The sequence below is a fragment of the Oryzias latipes genome, chromosome 2 (assembly GCF_053564925.1).
Source record: "Oryzias latipes strain Hd-rR chromosome 2, Olatipes_Hd-rR_3.1".
Classification (NCBI taxonomy): Eukaryota; Metazoa; Chordata; class Actinopteri; order Beloniformes; family Adrianichthyidae; genus Oryzias; species Oryzias latipes.
Window position 1 is genome coordinate 4,996,711 of NC_136238.1, and position 16,641 is coordinate 5,013,351.

At 40.0% G+C, this 16,641-nt stretch overlaps 1 protein-coding gene and 1 long non-coding RNA gene across 3 annotated transcripts; both read left to right on the forward strand.

The window, feature by feature from the left end:
* Positions 1 to 4,889: 4,889 nt before the first annotated feature.
* On the forward strand, positions 4,890 to 14,315 carry LOC144990083 (uncharacterized). 2 transcript variants are annotated; one of them, XM_078942650.1, is made up of 3 exons: positions 4,890 to 5,031; positions 5,514 to 7,180; positions 8,230 to 14,315. In XM_078942650.1, the coding sequence occupies exons 2-3, from the start codon at positions 7,128 to 7,130 to the stop codon at positions 13,496 to 13,498; spliced, it is 5,322 nt and encodes a 1,773-aa protein (XP_078798776.1). In that variant the 5' UTR covers positions 4,890 to 5,031; positions 5,514 to 7,127; the 3' UTR covers positions 13,499 to 14,315. The 2 variants fall into 2 exon arrangements, with proteins under 2 accessions (XP_078798776.1, XP_078798774.1); XM_078942648.1 differs by having other exon boundaries at positions 4,892 to 5,031; positions 5,514 to 14,315.
* Positions 14,316 to 14,566: 251 nt separating this feature from the next.
* On the forward strand, positions 14,567 to 15,412 carry LOC144990084 (uncharacterized). Its single transcript, XR_013654023.1, has 4 exons — positions 14,567 to 14,715; positions 14,839 to 14,957; positions 15,093 to 15,176; positions 15,274 to 15,412. It is a non-coding gene; the product is annotated as an uncharacterized LOC144990084 (long non-coding RNA).
* Positions 15,413 to 16,641: the final 1,229 nt, after the last annotated feature.

The following is a 16,641-nucleotide window of genomic DNA, read 5'->3' on the forward strand; positions in this document are numbered from 1 at the left end:
CACAACCTACTGTTTGGTGGCCATTTCATGACAAAATATGAAGCAAATATTGCATTTAACTTCATCCATGGCTGGAACGGAACATATTGAAATTCACTGGATCTGGACATATAAGGAATGTGGGCGTGGTTAGCCAACAAACTTCGTTGCTAAGGACGTCCAAAGGTTTACTTTTTGCGATTTGTCTGAATCTGACGTCGATTTGTTCGTCATCCCCAGGCGACCCAAACATAAAATGGTTGCTATGGAGATAAAAATTAATAGAAAGCCACCATTTTGAAAAAAGTGGATTTTCCATCAACTTTGAACATGTAGCTTTTACCAATATGATACTTTCAAACAATGTGTTTTTTTTGGAGTCAGTCAGTTGATGATGCTGATTCCAATGCTAGCACTTTTAGCCAAATTAGCAATATCTTTACATTTTCAACAGTTCAGCCTATTTTAACCATTGAACTATTAAAATGTTCAACTCCTTCATCTAATGTAATGCCTGGTATGACTATTAGTCCTTCAAATCCTTCGACTTTAAAAAAGTGAAAACTTTAGTTTGTTTTTTCCACGTAAAAAACGAAACTGTGGCATGAAATCGTTTCAACTCGGCTTCTCCCAATAAGACAATACACGAAGAGCGTCATTCATAGAAATAAAGAATCTATTTATTTATGCCGGCGGCCTCTTTTCGTCGCCGGAGTGTAAGCTCAGCGGGTTTATAATACAGAGGTTCTGAGTTTGAATCTGACTTTAGACTTCTGTTTCATGATCTTTTTTTTCCTTTGCCTTTCTTGATAAAATTGAGTTCGACTAACTCGATCATATTTCGTTACATGGAAGAATTTTCTTTGCGGTGGGGTTACTCATATTTATTGGATGGAAATCCTGCCCACAATTAAATTGAGTTCATCCAATGAGTTATTTTTTTGAGTCTGTGAGGCCAAACAGAATTTATTAACTCCCTAATACATGCTCATGGAAACTTATAAAAGGCATAAGAAGACAGGAATCACTGTATAAATTCTCTAATTCTAATTCTCAATTAAATATTTTTTTATTTAGCGCAATGAAAAACAAAACTGAGTAGTAACAACTTATTTTAAATTATGTAGTATAACTGAAGGACAATTCTGGGCAACTTTTCAAGTCCTTTTTCATTTTTTTCTCTCATCTCAGAATGACACTAACACAGGTGATCAACACCAAACAGAGTGGCCCTTATGCAGCCCCCCCACCGCTGCACATCTGTGTTTTGAGGGAGAGGGAAAAGTCCCAAGTAATCACCTGGGACTTTTCCTGCAATACTGCTGCCCCTCTAACAGCAAAAAATAATAAAGTAGTAGTTATTACCGATGGTCACTCTGTCACAAAGGTGACCTTACTCGAGGAGCTGGCCTGCAAAGTGTCTGTGGGACGACACTACAGAATGAAGGGGTATAGGTTGCAGGGAGCCTATCCCTGCAACCTATAGGGAGCCTATCCCCCCTACTACATCCTCCCCACTAAGAACACAGCCTTTTATCAGACCTTCCCTGTTCCAGTGACTGAGTCACTGGAACAGGAGGCCGACAGACTATTAGATCCTCCATCAGTGGTCACACCCCTGACAACTGTGGACCAGGTGAAAGGTCAACCCCTCCTCACCTTTGAGGGAAAGGTCCTGGAGGTAAGGATGTACGAGACATGTAAATGCTCACAATCTGCCTTAACAGAAAATGTCATTTTTACACAGTAATTGTCTTCATTAGTTGTTTGCAATCAGGATGATCCACAGTGGGAGGAACGATGTATCAATGAGGCAAGTATGTATAGACACCAAGTATGTACTTCTGAGTGTGTGTGTATGTGTGTGTTTGTAAATAAAATTGATTTGATCTATTGATTTATTTCAAGCATTGTAGTCACAGCAATAAAGGATTTAAACATATTTATCAAAATCAAAACAGAAATGAACACTGTGTGTGTATTTATGCATAAAATTGACTTGATTTGATGACAATAAAGAATGTACATTTATCAAACTCGTTACAGAAATGTTGAAATGCATAATAACTTCTCTCACTGTACAGGACGGGGCAGAGGTGAACGTGTCTCTGTGGCGGGAGGCGGTCCTTTTTAAACTGGAAGCAGGTGGCCATGTGAGACTTGCCCACATGAAGCGTGGGGGTTCAGTGGGTGGGTTCCTCCAGTCAACAAATTACACCACAATAGAGGTAAGGACTAAAACAGTAAAAATGACAATGAAACAAACACTGTGAAATGATATGTACTCAAGAGTAAAGATGGAAAATAATTGCTAAAATTGTTTTTGTAGGTGGTCATCCAAGCTGTGGAGGACGTTCGGCTAAAGATAATAGCCATCAGGGAGGGGAGGGAGAAAGGGGAACTGGAGCTGCTCCTGGAGGACTTTGAGACCCTCGATGTCAAAGAAGAGCTCTGGAACTCTCTGGAGCACTCACTTGAAGATGGGCCTCTCACCATCCAGGCCGAAAAAACGAGCAAGAGGGTGTCCACAATAACAGTCATTAACTAATCATTTTATGTATTTATTTATCTATTTATTTACATGTAAAAAAAATTGTATTCGTTACTATTATTAATTATAATTTATCATATTTAAAATAGCATTTATTTATTTTATTCAAAAAAGTATTTACTACTCTTTTTTGACTCTGTTTAAAAAAGTAATTATTATTAATATTTATTGTTTGATTGGATTTAAAATATTAATTACTATTATTATTATTTATTGATGATTGAATTTAAATAGTATTTACTATTATTAATATTTATTGATTGTATTTATTAATTATATCATCTTGACTGTGATAAAATATGCTGTTGATTAAGTTATGTTGTCTAAGTATTTTTTATGAAATTAATGTTTTTTATTGAATGGTTGTATGTTTGAGATTAAATTTTTGATCATTAATGGATTTATTCAATTGTGTTTTTGTTTTTCATTAATACATTGAGAAGCAGCAATGAATTCTCAGTTCAAGATTAAAGGGATTTACATTTTTTGCTTACATTTTATTTATAAAGCTAAACACATGATTATTTTCACTAAAGTATGACAATACTACTATTATCATTATTACATATTACTATTATTATTTATTGTTATTTTTTTTCCAATTTCACCTTTCAAGTTTCATTACTATTACAATACAGTCCAACACTGCATGGCGGACCATGTGTTACACACCTTCAGTAGTGCTACATCGGAATCGCTCAACCCCTCATTAACCATTTTGTATGCCACTAAAAAAACGTAATATACAACACAGTAAAAATGTCTCGTTATGCAACTACATAAAAAAAATGAAAATAACCATATACATTTGGAATATTATTTATTATATTTGTCATTTCCCTCATTGAAAACAGAAGTAACTAAAAAAAAAATCTATCCTCCTTTCTTTCCTCAAAAACAGTTCGATCACCCTGTCATGTAGATTCGTCCGCTCGACAGACGCAGTGGATACGGGGATGGTCAACGCCAAACACACAGATCGGTGCGGCTGCTTCATAATGCCCAGCCAATTCCCTCTGTTTGTTCTTGAATATGTTTGGGTTACAAGTCTATTAGCTACATTTCTAATGTATTTAATGTTTTCTTCTTGTGATGTTTTGGAATGACTGTAACTGTTTAATGTGCCGGTACTTTAAATGTTGCTGTGTTTAGCCAGTAGAGGTCGCTGTCGCGGAAGTCATCGCTGGACGTTTACTTTGAAAAAACGCACGGCAGCCGTCTTCCTGTTTAGCTCTGTGACACCGCTGTCGATTCATCTGTGAGAAAGAAAAGCTATTTGTTGTAAGTTAATTTACACGTAACATGTAAATCCTATCTTTTGTTATTACGTTGTTGGAGTCATTTGTTGGCATTTCAGCATGATGTGTTTTTACGGGGATACACAGAGGACGAAGACGGGGGAGTCGCGGTAGGGAGGAAGCCATTAAACATGTGTAGCGTTTAAGAAAACGGCGCCATTTCCTGTTTAGGAAAACAGAGTTTTCGTCTGATTATGTATTTGTATCGTTCCAGTGGTTACTTAATGACTTTTAAGTAATATAGATCTGTTGTATGTGTATTTCTGTGGTCAGAGTCCACGGTCGTTTTTCATTTTTAGTTATTTTCAAGATGTGTGTGTGCTAAATCTTTTATCTGACTTTTGCCACAATATCTGTCAAGTCAACCAGTTGACAGAATCACCTGTTTTTTTTTTCTTCAGAAAGTAAGTCTGTGTCTATTTCTGTATAATACATTTCTATATAAAACTTCAGTTAAAATATATAATTTACATGTTATTTTCCAAATAAAAATAATTAGTAATTCATTTTTTTAGTCGTCTAAATCTGTTTTAGAAGTTTTAATTTCCAAGTAACATTGAACGCATCATGTAATTTTATATGCGTCACAATCTTCCCTCTCAGTTCCCTCCCGTTTCTGCTGAGGTGAGTTGCGTCCGGTTCAGTCCGGTTCAAAATAATAAAATTACGAAGTAATAGTCATCTGCTTTTACTATAAAGTTATTAGACGTTTGTAAGTTTAAGTTACTTTTATTACTCTACCGCGGGAAAATGCTGAGGGGGGGAGACTAAGATTCGCATTAGACGTTAGCTAACATGCTAAAGTGCTAACGTCATGCCACATGCTAGCTAGTCTTGCGGTTTTATCAGATTGACTGAATTGTTTACGGTTTCCACAATGTCAAAGAGTTTTTGTGGTTTATTAATTACAAAGTAAAAATACATATAAGTACAAATGCAACATTTTTCACATGTAATCTAATGTATTTTTTCAGTATAAAAAGTGTAGATAAGTAAAGTACATGTTTAGGATAAATGTTGTGTTTTAAAGCACTTGCATATATAAAGTATCAAAATTTAAATCACTACCTTTATCATATGTAATGTAATAAAATAACAATAAATCCAGATTTTCGGTGATCTTAAAGTGTCAGAAATTAACTGGATAAATGACATGTTTTTTTTTCTCTCCTAGACTGAGTGAACTTCACTGTGTTTCAGCTGGTAAGTACACGTCTTACCATCTTTTTCTCTACTTTATAATGGACTGCTTTGTAATTTTAAATAAATGTGGTCTACCCTGAGCTCAGATATTGTGTTTTTTAATGTGGTATTGTGTTCTTGCTCACTAAAGTCCCTAATTTCTTCCACTTTCTGATCCACACCACCCTTAAGTCTGATTTGTTCTGACATCAAATGACTGCACTTTGTTACATGAAGAGCTCTGTAGTGTTTACATTTGTCTGCCTTTTAACAAAGTGCAGTAGGAGACTAAACTTTATCCTTCCAACAACTAAAAAATGGAATGTAAAATATTTATATCAAACTTTGTAGTATTATTCAGAATTTCTTATTTTTATGTGGATCTATCTAACGGCTTATAAACTGCATTACTAAAGAAGCTAGTGGCATCTGTTTTTAATATGACATCCTGCTGGCTGGACAGCTTTACACATTTCTGACATCATTTTTTGTGTGTCTTCCAGGAGATCCTGTGTCCACGCTCTCTGCTCTCTGCTACTTGTTATCTTGGCTTTTTCTAGACTTTGCCTTTTATCTATATAAACTCTTTTAAATACAATATCACTATTCTGTAACTATTCTGCACATTCTCAATCTTTAATCCTCTCATTTTTTTGTTACGTCTTTTTTTTTTCTTTTTTTTTTTTTTTTTTCTGCTTCATCTCCACTCTGATTTTCTGCTATACCTCCTTTCAGGTGAAAAGTGCCTATTTCTCAGCGAATAAGTGCTGCAGGTGAAAAGTGCCTGGTCTTTTGTTCGGAAAACTATATACGAAACCCAACTATAAGACCTGTGAAAGATACCAGATTTCAAATATATAAGATTCAACTGATTGTTTGACCAAACTTCTGTCAGGTTAAAAGTGCCTGAGGCGAATAAGTGCCAAAAATCTTGCTTGATTCCAAAGATACCAGATTTTGTATTGTGTATAAATCTAAAGTCTGAAGAATGCCTAAGAAGAACCAGCGTTCCCAGTCCCAGAAGGCCCGATGGAAGAACGTGAGAGAAGGTGCAGCTGCTGGTGAAAAAGAAGCTCCTCAGATCGTGAACCTGGTATATGTGTCTGCTGAGAGTCCAGAGGTCCTACATGGTGGTCAACAAACACAGAAAGGTTCGTATGCTGATGCTGTGAAGAGAGGACGTCACCCTGATAGTTTGAGTGAAGTAGAACACATTTCTGATGGAGATACTTTCTCAGCTGTAGTTCACCATGATGCTACTCATAAGCCTCCATTTGCTCAGAGACAGCAGGTACACCAGACTGAACCAGAAGAACCGAGTGCTGGACCATCTCATGTGGAAGAGATGAAGCTGAAACTGCAACCATCTGTCAAACATGTTTCTGCATCTCACAGCCAAAGTTCTCCTAAATATGGTACATCTAGGAATACACAGTGTACAGCTAACAGTCAGGTGTTTTTGGCATTTCTGTATGAAAATGAGAACATTACCAGAGCAGATCTTGACCATGTTTTAGATAAAGGTGATGCGGTGTACAGACAGGTCAGACAAAGGTTTCCAACCAGTGTTTTTCTGGCCACCGATGAGTTACCAGAGGTAGTACCTGCACGTAGATCTACATATAATGTGAACATGACTCTACCTGCCATTTATGGATCATTTCTAGGAGGAAACAACCTTCCCAGCCTTGAAGAAGGACTCAGCCACCTGTCTTCTGATGTCCAGTATGCTCTGCTGATCATGTCAGGTTTGACTGTTGCAGTTTTCCGATGTAAATCACATGATTGCTACGACTACGGCTTCTTTGATCCTCATTCCCGCACTGCTGAAGGTTTACCATCTGCTTTAGAGTCTGGTACTGCTGTAATGTTGAAATTCACACGCCTGACTGACATGATTGACAGGATCAAACTCTGCCACTCCAAGTTTGACACCCAACCTTCCACCCTGTATGAGCTGAAGCCCGTCGAGTTTTCCAGTGTGAACACAGACAACAACCGAAACGTGTCGGACTGCAGACCAACTGTTTCTGAGTCACACGGAGCTGCTGATGGGTCAACCTCACATCCAGCTGCTGATCAGCCTCTGAACATCTCTCCACACATGTCCACATCTGATGTCCTCATGGAAGAAGCATCTGCTGGTAATATCACCTCAACTGTGCAGCAGGTAGGGCTCATGATGTCTGAGACCACAACTGAACATGAACCTTCAGGTGAATCTACTTCATCACATGATGTTTCTGTCACTGACAAAAATCTTGACACTGATGTCATCCAAACCACTGCTGGAGATCTTCCTGATGCTGGACTTACAGAAACCTCCATTAATTTTTCAAGGCTTACTAAGTCAGAAAGACGAAAAATGAGGAGAAGATTAATAAACTCACAGAAAAAAGGCCAGAAACAGGAGAATAAAAATAGTAAAGAAAGACAAAGATATAAAAATAATCCTACTTTCAGAAAAAAGAAAACTCTGCAGAGTCAAAAGAATTATTCTGAGAATGAACAACTTCAAGAAAGAAAGAAACGGAATATGAAGGCTTATAATAAGAACTGTACTATTAAAAACGTAGACTTTCAACAAAAAAGAAAACTGTACATCAGAGATCGTTACAGGCAAAGCGAACAATTCAGACAGAAACAAAAAACATATATAACAAAGCTTTACAGACAAAATGAAGAGTTCAGAGGGAAACAGAAAATGTATATAAGAAACCGTTACAGGCTAAATGAAGAGTTCAGAGGGAAACAGAAAATGTATATAAGAAACCGTTACAGGCTAAATGAAGAGTTCAGAGGGAAACAGAAAATGTATATAAGAAACCGTTACAGGCTAAATGAAGAGTTCAGAGGGAAACAGAAAATGTATATAAGAAACCGTTACAGGCTAAATGAAGAGTTCAGAGGGAAACAGAAAATGTATTTAAGAAACAGTTACAGGCTAAATGAAGAGTTCAGACAGAGACAAAGATTTTACATGAAGCATAGATCTCATCAACGTTATGAAAATGACAGAGTTTTCCGTTTGAGACACAGACAGTTTATGAAACAGATGATGAGAGACAGATACAGAAGTAACAATGCATTTAGACGGATGCACAACCTCAGATGTGCCATGATAATAAGAAGAAAGTACAGACAGATGAAGAGACCTACACAGACTGTAGAAACAGAGACGGACAACAGTTTGATTAAAAATGCCATTTCTGTCTTCAGGTCCAACATTCAAGCCGGACCCTCTTATGTTTGCACTGTGTGTCATAAAGCCTCGTTTCCAAACCAGGTCCTAGTCTGCAGAAGGTCCAGTTATGTAACCAACCCAGCAGTCATTGAACCGTGCCTGACAGGTAAATATGTCCACGTGTGTGAAGGTTCCTGCAAAGATCAACCATGTTTAGTTCCTCGTGAGAGACGTAAGGAGTGGATTTGTCACACGTGTCACAGTTATGTAAAAAAAGGTGCTGTACCAGCTCTAGCTGCTGTCAACAACCTAGAACTGACAGAGATTCCTGATGAACTGAAAGACCTGAACATTCTGGAGAGACATCTGATCTCTAAGTGTATTCCTTTTGCTAAAATAATTCCTCTTCCTAAAGGCAGACAAAGACTCATTCGTGGCAATGTAGTGTGTGTTCCCTCACAGGTGCAGGAAACAGTGGAAGCTTTACCCAGACTAAGAAACGAGTCTCAGGTGATGAGAGTGAAACTGAAGAGACGCTTGTGTTACAAAGGTCATCAGCTGTTCCAGACGGTAACCTGGTCTAAACTTGTACGAGCGCTGCTCAAACTAAAAAGTATACACCCACAATACCAGGACATAACTATCAGAGATGAAGCTGAACTCTGTGACCCCACACTTCCTGATGAGGATGATGATGAGGAGGAGGATGATAGGATGGATGATGGTGATTATGATGAAGCAGATTTAATGGAGATAGATTTGTGTGAGAAAAGTGCACTGTGTGAGTCTGAACGTGAAGTTGAGAGGTTAAGTGATGAATATGAACCAGCACAGCAGCAGAGAAATGATGATGATGAAGAGAATGAGCTGCCAAACGGAGGCTTTGCTTTGGAATCCTGTTTGCAGGTGCCAGACATTTCAGAAGAGATCATGTGTTTCTCTGATAACACCTATTGTGTTGCTCCCGCAGAAAGAAACAGTCCTGTCAGCTTCTTCAGAACCCCTAAACTGGAGGCCATGGCGTTCCCCGTGCAGTTTCCTACTGGTCAGAACACACTGGACGAACACAGACGTATCAAAGTCACACCCAGTGGTTATTTCAAGGCTAGACTTTTTAACACAGATGATCGCTTTGCCAGAGACCCAACATATCTGTTTTTTGCCCAGTTTGTGACTGAGATCCACCTAGCCAACTCCAGCATGATGGTACAGCTGAGAAAAGGTAAAACTCTGACTAGAGATGGACGTAGGATAACCTCAGCTATGTTGCAGGACAAACAAGAGGTGGAGAGACTTGTGAGGAATAAAGATGCCATCAGGTTCATGCAGCCCCTGAGAGGAACTCCAGCATACTGGCACAAAACCACCAGAGACCTGTATGCCATGATTCGCCAGTTAGGAACGCCAACGTTCTTCTGTACATTTTCAGCAGCAGAGATGAGGTGGCCTGAAGTCATTACAGCTATTAAGAGACAACAGGGTGAACAGGTTGACTTTGAATCTCTAGACTGGTCAGAAAAGTGTGAGATCCTCAGATCTAATCCAGTGTGTGTGATGAGGCTTTTTGACAAACGGGTTGAATGTCTTTTCAGGGACTTGTTGTGTTCAGATGCTCAGCCTTTAGGAAAGGTCATTGACTTCTTTTACAGAGTAGAGTTTCAGCACAGAGGGAGTCCCCACATTCACATGATGCTCTGGATTGATCAGGCCCCACAGGTGGAAGTAAACAGTGATCAGACTGTGTGTGATTTTGTTGACAGGTACATCTCAGCCCAACTTCCTGACCCAAACACACAACCAGACCTGTACAAGAAGGTGACAGAGGTGCAGAAACACAGCAGGAACCACACTAGAACTTGTTTCAAGAGCGTGAACTCTGGGTGCAGGTTTGGTTTTCCTAAACCACCATGTAGACAAACCATGATAACAAGACCTGATGAAGATGACCACACCAGTGCTGCAAAGGAGAAACTCAGACCTCTGTACCAGCTCCTGATCGACCCTCAAACTGCTTCTTTGTCCTTGGACCAGCTCCTGGCTCAATGCAACCTGACGATGGCAGAGTATGAAGGTTACCTCCACAGCATGACCAGAAAAACGGCCCTGGTTCTGAAACGTCAGCCCAAAGACTCGTGGATAAACAATTACAATCCACATCTGCTTGAAGCCTGGGACAGCAACATCGACGTGTCCTACATCCTCAACGCCTATTCCTGCATCGAGTATCTGACCAAGTACATCACTAAGAAGGAGAGTGGCCTGTCTGACTATCTGAAAACTGTGATGGATAATGCTCACATGGACCGGGTGAACAAGTGTGATGAGATGAGAGCGGTCATGCAGGCTTATTCAAAAAAGAGAGAGATTAGTGCTCAGGAGTGTGTCACGCGTGCTTGTGGTTTACACATGAAAAAAGGTTCTCGTGCAGTTGTGTTTGTACCTACAGATGACAACCCAGTCCGCATGAGTCGACCTCTCTCGTTCCTGGAGAACACCACAGACGACTGCTGCAACATCTGGATGACCAGTCTGAGTGACAAATACAAAGCCAGACCGGAGACAGCGGAGTACGAGGGCATGTGTTTGGCTGATTTTGCTTCAACATGCAGGTTTGTCAGTGCTAACAAGTCAAAGAGTAAGAATGTTTTACCGCTCCTCAATGACTTAGGGTTTGTGCAGAGACGGCGAAATGACAAAGCAGCTGTCATCAGATATTACCACTGTTCACAGGAGAAACACCCAGAGCAGTTTTATGGTAGACTTCTGAAACTGTATGTTCCTCATCGCTCAGACTCTGAACTGAAGTCAGAGCACTTCCCAACCTATCAGTCCTTCTACCAGTCTGGCGTGTCGTATCTGCCGGGATCCGAAGAGTATGAGTTTGTGATTGACATCGTCAAACGAAACAGAAAAAGGTATGAGAAGAACAGTGAGGAGATCGAGAGCGCTCTGCAGGAGTTGGAAGACAACGGAGACCAGGCGGTTGATGAATGGTGTAATCTTGCTCCTGAATCTGATGTTGTGAGGGTGCAGTGTGATGATGATTTGCAGGCAGATGAGGCAGACAACGAACAGGAAAATGTCCCAGACTACAACCCTCAGTCTAACGCTGGAACAGAAGTCAGAGCCTTCAGAGAGCCTTCATCCATGGACCCAGCAGTTCTACGTGGTATGTATCAGAACCTGAACCAGAAGCAGGCCTGTGTGTTCTATGCAGTCAGAGACTGGTGCATCAAACGTGTGTGTCAACTGGATCCAGAGCCGTTCTTCCTTTTTGTCAACGGTGGTGCAGGAACAGGTAAATCTCATCTGATCAAATGCATTTACTCAGAAGCCTCTAAGATCCTGAGGAAACTACCAGCACGTGCAGAGGAGGCCGACATCTCAAACCCAACTGTCTTGCTCACTGCTTTTACTGGTACCGCTGCCTTCAACATCTCAGGAACAACCCTCCACTCTCTCCTGAAGCTGCCTAGAAGCCTGAAACCTCCGATCTGTGGACTTGGTAACCAGCTGGATGAGGTCAGAGCTGAGCTTTTCAATGCTGAAATCATTATTATTGATGAGATTTCAATGGTGTCCAGGCCTCTGTTTGCTTATGTAGATGCAAGGCTGAAACAGATCAAAGGCAGTCAGAAACCCTTTGGAGGAATGTCAGTTTTAGCCGTTGGAGATTTCTATCAGCTGCCACCAGTGAGACAGTCTAAACCCCTGTGTGTGTTTCAGCCGTCAGACATTGACCTGTGGTGGCAACATTTCCAGGTGGTCACTCTGACGGACATCATGCGGCAGAAAGACGACGTTGCCTTTGCAGAGCTGCTGAACAGACTTCGGGTGAAGGAAAAGACGGAGGAGATGTCTCAGGAAGACAGAGATTTGTTGTCTCAGACCATCACAGATGCTTCTCGTTGTCCCACTGATGTTCTGCACATTTTTGCCACCAACAAGCAGGTCGATGAACACAACTCTGCAACACTCACTCTGCTCCACCCAGACGTGATCAGCATCGATGCAGACGACTTCCAGAAAGACCCACAAACAGGCAGAATGACCCGACAGGACAAACCAGGTAAAGGAGGCAGAAACGAGTTGGCAGACACTCTGAAGGTCGCTGAGGGAGTTCGAGTCATGCTCACCAGAAATATCGACGTCCAGAACGGACTGGTCAACGGTGCATTTGGTAAGCTGCTGAGAGTGGTAAGTTCTGGTAACGACCAACACATCATCAAACTTGGTCTCAGAATGGACAACCAGGTGAGAAACAACCAGACTGGAGCTGCAGATGACCTGGTCTACATCGAGAGAGCAGAGGAGAACCTGAAACAGAGGAGGGTGGTCCGAAGACAGTTTCCTGTGAGACTAGCCTTTGCCTGCACTGTGCACAAGACTCAGGGCCTCACGACCAGTGCTGCTGTGGTGTCACTGAAGAACATCTTTGAACCAGGTATGGCTTATGTAGCTCTCAGCAGGGTGACGGCTCTAAGTGGACTGTATCTACTGGACATGGACGAGAAGAAGATCTATGCCAACCCAGAAATCACTGCAGCTCTGCACACCATGAGACCAGCACAGGTAGACCACACAATGCCTCTTCTGCAGGTGAGAGAAGCAGTGAGCAGACCCCACACTCTGACTATTGTCCACCACAACACAGAGGGACTTCCATCTCACATCAGCGACATCAGGAGTCATCATGAAATGTGTCAAGCAGATGTTTTGTGTCTCACTGAAACCCACCTGCAAGGCTCCTCTGTTGCAGAAAGTCTCCAGCTGGACGGCTACGCCATGTTCAGACGTAACAGACACGTGTCCTACACTAACCTTCCTCACATGGCTAGCAGAGGTGGAGGAGGAGTTGCTGTTTATGTCAGAAACTACATCCAGGTCCAACACAAACAGTATTTACACAATGTGACTGATCTTGAGTTTGTGGTTTTGAAGCTTCAGGCTCCGTTCCAGGCTCTGATAGCAGCTGTCTACAGACCTCCAGACTACAGTGTCTCAGTATTCCTGCAGAACCTGGTAAGTCTTCTTGACTCTCTGGAGGTGATGGACTGTCATCCAATCATTGTGTCAGGTGACTTCAATGAGAATCAGCTGCTCATGGTACGAAAGCCCATTGTGGAGATGTTTCAGTCTAGAGGGTACAAACAACTGATCACTTCTGCCACCACAGAGAAGAACACGCTGCTCGACCTCATTTTCATTTCTCAGCCACAGCCATGTCTCAGTTCTGGTGTCCTGAGGACCTACCACAGCTACCACAACCCTGTTTTCTGTGTCCTGTCCTTCAACCAGACGTGAACAAGTCAGGTGAGCTTTAAATGTGCTGAAATATGAGACCAAACTTTGTGTTTGTGCTGCAGGAAGGAAGACCGTAAATGTGAGTATTTGGGATCGAAACGCTGAACTTGTTTGAACTGCTGGTATCATGTTTGTAAAATACTTTAACAAAAGACACAAAGGGAACAAAAGATTTATTCTGCTCAGTCATAAATATATTTTTACAAGTCAATTTAATAGAATAAATTTTACAGATTATGTTTTTTAAGAGTATCAAATATATTCTGATTTTTATTGCAGATCATTGTTTTATTAGATAATCCAACATTCTATTTAATTTTTTTAGATGTTATCCATAATGACAAAACATAAGAAGTAATAATATAAGGATAATTATGAATTGAAGCCAACTAAATATGTATTTTTTAATAGACAAACATACTCAGATTAATATTTTTTACTGATAATTATGTTTTATTAGATAATCAAACATTATAATTAATAATGTTTCATTGAGCAGATAATGTTAAACATACTTGATTTTAATATTAGACTACAATCAAATCCGTTTAATTTTAATAATGTTTTAATAGAGAATCAAAACAATCAGGTGAATATCTTTTCCAGATAATCATGTTGATACAGAACTGTGAGCTCGTTGGTTCTGTGCATTTATCCGGGTGGGTCTGGGATAGGGAGGATAAATGCACAGAACCAACGGTTGAAGAAAAGCTAGATGACATTTACTGCAGCAGGACAATATCAGAAGTCTGGAAAGCACATGGACCCCAGACTTCTGATGTCCCACCAACACAGACAGCAGCCCACACTAGGGAAGAGGGGGTGGGGGGTGGGGGGTGGGGGGTTATCCGGGAGGGGAGTGGGGGGGCATACTATGTAGATGTATTTCCTTCTGGATGTTTTTTTTTTTCCAACTATCTGAAATATCTGGGTTGTTGACATGTTCTCCTGTGAGAACGTCTAGCTTCACTAAGTGCAGCTGCAGCAGCGACTGCACACTTTTCACTATCTTGATCAAGATCAGATCCAAACTAGACCACAGTTGTTGGACCACAGAGAAAGGCTCTAGGTCCTGCCCTCTCAGTCCTCCTTCAAAGCAGAAGATGAGCTGGAACCCTTTCAGCCTTCAACTGGGAGCAGAGACACAACACAGCCTAACAAGAACAGAGAAGAACATCACTGCTGGACCACATGAGCTCCTCCAACAGTGTCAGAAGGTTCTGAACTAGTTTCACTTTCAGAGAATATCGTTCTCCTCCAGTCTGCTTTTATTTCAGCTGGAGCATCTCCTAGATCACATGTTGGAGGACTAAAGAATCATCCATGTGTTCTTTCTTCAGGTTCTTCACAGCACTGCTGAGACCTTCAGTCCTGACCTGGTACCTCTCCTCAAGTCTTCCTAACCAAATGGGAGTGAAGATTCTCTGGACAGCAGATGTGTCCTGCAGCACTGTTGAAGGTATTCATGGTCTTCATCACATGACCTTCCTCCTTCCAGAGTTTGTGTAGTTTTGTGAGGAGCAGCTCCACATTTGTTCCTGGACATCCCATCTGTCCACCCTGGTAGAGACTAAGTGGTCTGCTCTGATTTCAGACATGGTGCTGCAGGGAAACCATCGTCTTCACACTGTTCTAGTCGTCTCTGTTCTGGATCAGAACCTCCAAACAAGGCTGAAAGGTAAAACTTTGACTATTTCAATTCCTTCATAAACATCTACCTACAATGATCAACACACTGAAGCAGTTTCTCAACACTCTTGATCTTTTTTTTGAAGATCTTCATTCAAACAAGCTCAAGGAGGCATCAGCTCATCATCTGAAAGTGGAAACGGTCACATGGTGAACATTCTTTGGATCTTTGATTTGAGCCTCTACAGACAAAATCATGAACAGAAAACTAAACAGTTATGGATATTTCAGAGGTTTTTTCTTTGAAGACTGTTGGAAATTGTAGAAGCTGGAATCACATGTTTGTTATCATACTTGATCACATTATGGATGAAATCTGAATGTGTCTGAGACTCTAGAGTGAAGCACAGGAATCCTGCCTCACTGTGGCTGTCAGCTGGTACCTAGAGATCACAGGTTTACATTTGTGCTCTAATGCTGGACCGTCTAAAGCCAGTAGAGACGTTAGTCACAGATTCAACTGCAGAGTTAGTTAGTCTGGGTACTATGGGAAACACAACTCACTTACTTTCAGTCAGTTATGTATATATCTGCCATTCTCCATTCTTGTGAATATATAGACAGATACATATTTACTTTGTAGAATAATATTTCAACATCACGCCTGATAACCAAAGAACCAGTAAGTCATGCATTATTTATTTTATTTTATTTTATATATATATATATATATATATATATATAATTTCTTTAGTGCTTATATGATGCTATTCTACTGTCTTTTGTTTTGTCTGTTCTTTTAGTTATGACTCTGCTGTAGTTTAAATGTTTATTTTTATTCTAAGATAGATTTTCTTGTTTTTATTAGTCAAATGTGAATTTCTCTTGTTTTATGCTGCACAGCACTTTAGATAACTGAGGTTTTTAAATATTAATATAGAAATGAACATGAACTGAATTGATTCATCCTTAAATCATTACAAAGGGTTAGAAATTGTTGCTTACACTTATTTTTTGGTATCTTTCTTTTTTTTTTTTAATTTTCCGTGTCATTTATGTTCAGGTCACTGAAAAAGCACAAATATTTTTTTGATTGTTAACTTGTTTATTTATTTAGATACAAGTATTTAAAATTGTGTTTTTAGGATAAAGTCCTTTTTTACTTTAAATTGTTTAGTATGTATGAACATAAGATCAAAAGTCTGCCATTCTCCATTCTTGTGAATATTCTATCAGACGTATTCTGTCCTCAGTATTTATGTTCCACAAATCTGTTCTTTGGACAGGATTTTAAAAAGTTGTGTTTTTCACGCGATAAAACTATCAAAGTAATCACTGAATGTGATAATCATATAGACAGATACATATTTACATTGTAGAATAATATTTTAACATATCACGTCTGATAACCAAAGAACCAGTAAGTCATGCATTATTTATTTTATTTCATATATATTTGTTTCTTTAGTGCTTTTATGATGCTATTCTACTGTCTTTGTTTTGTCTGAACAGCA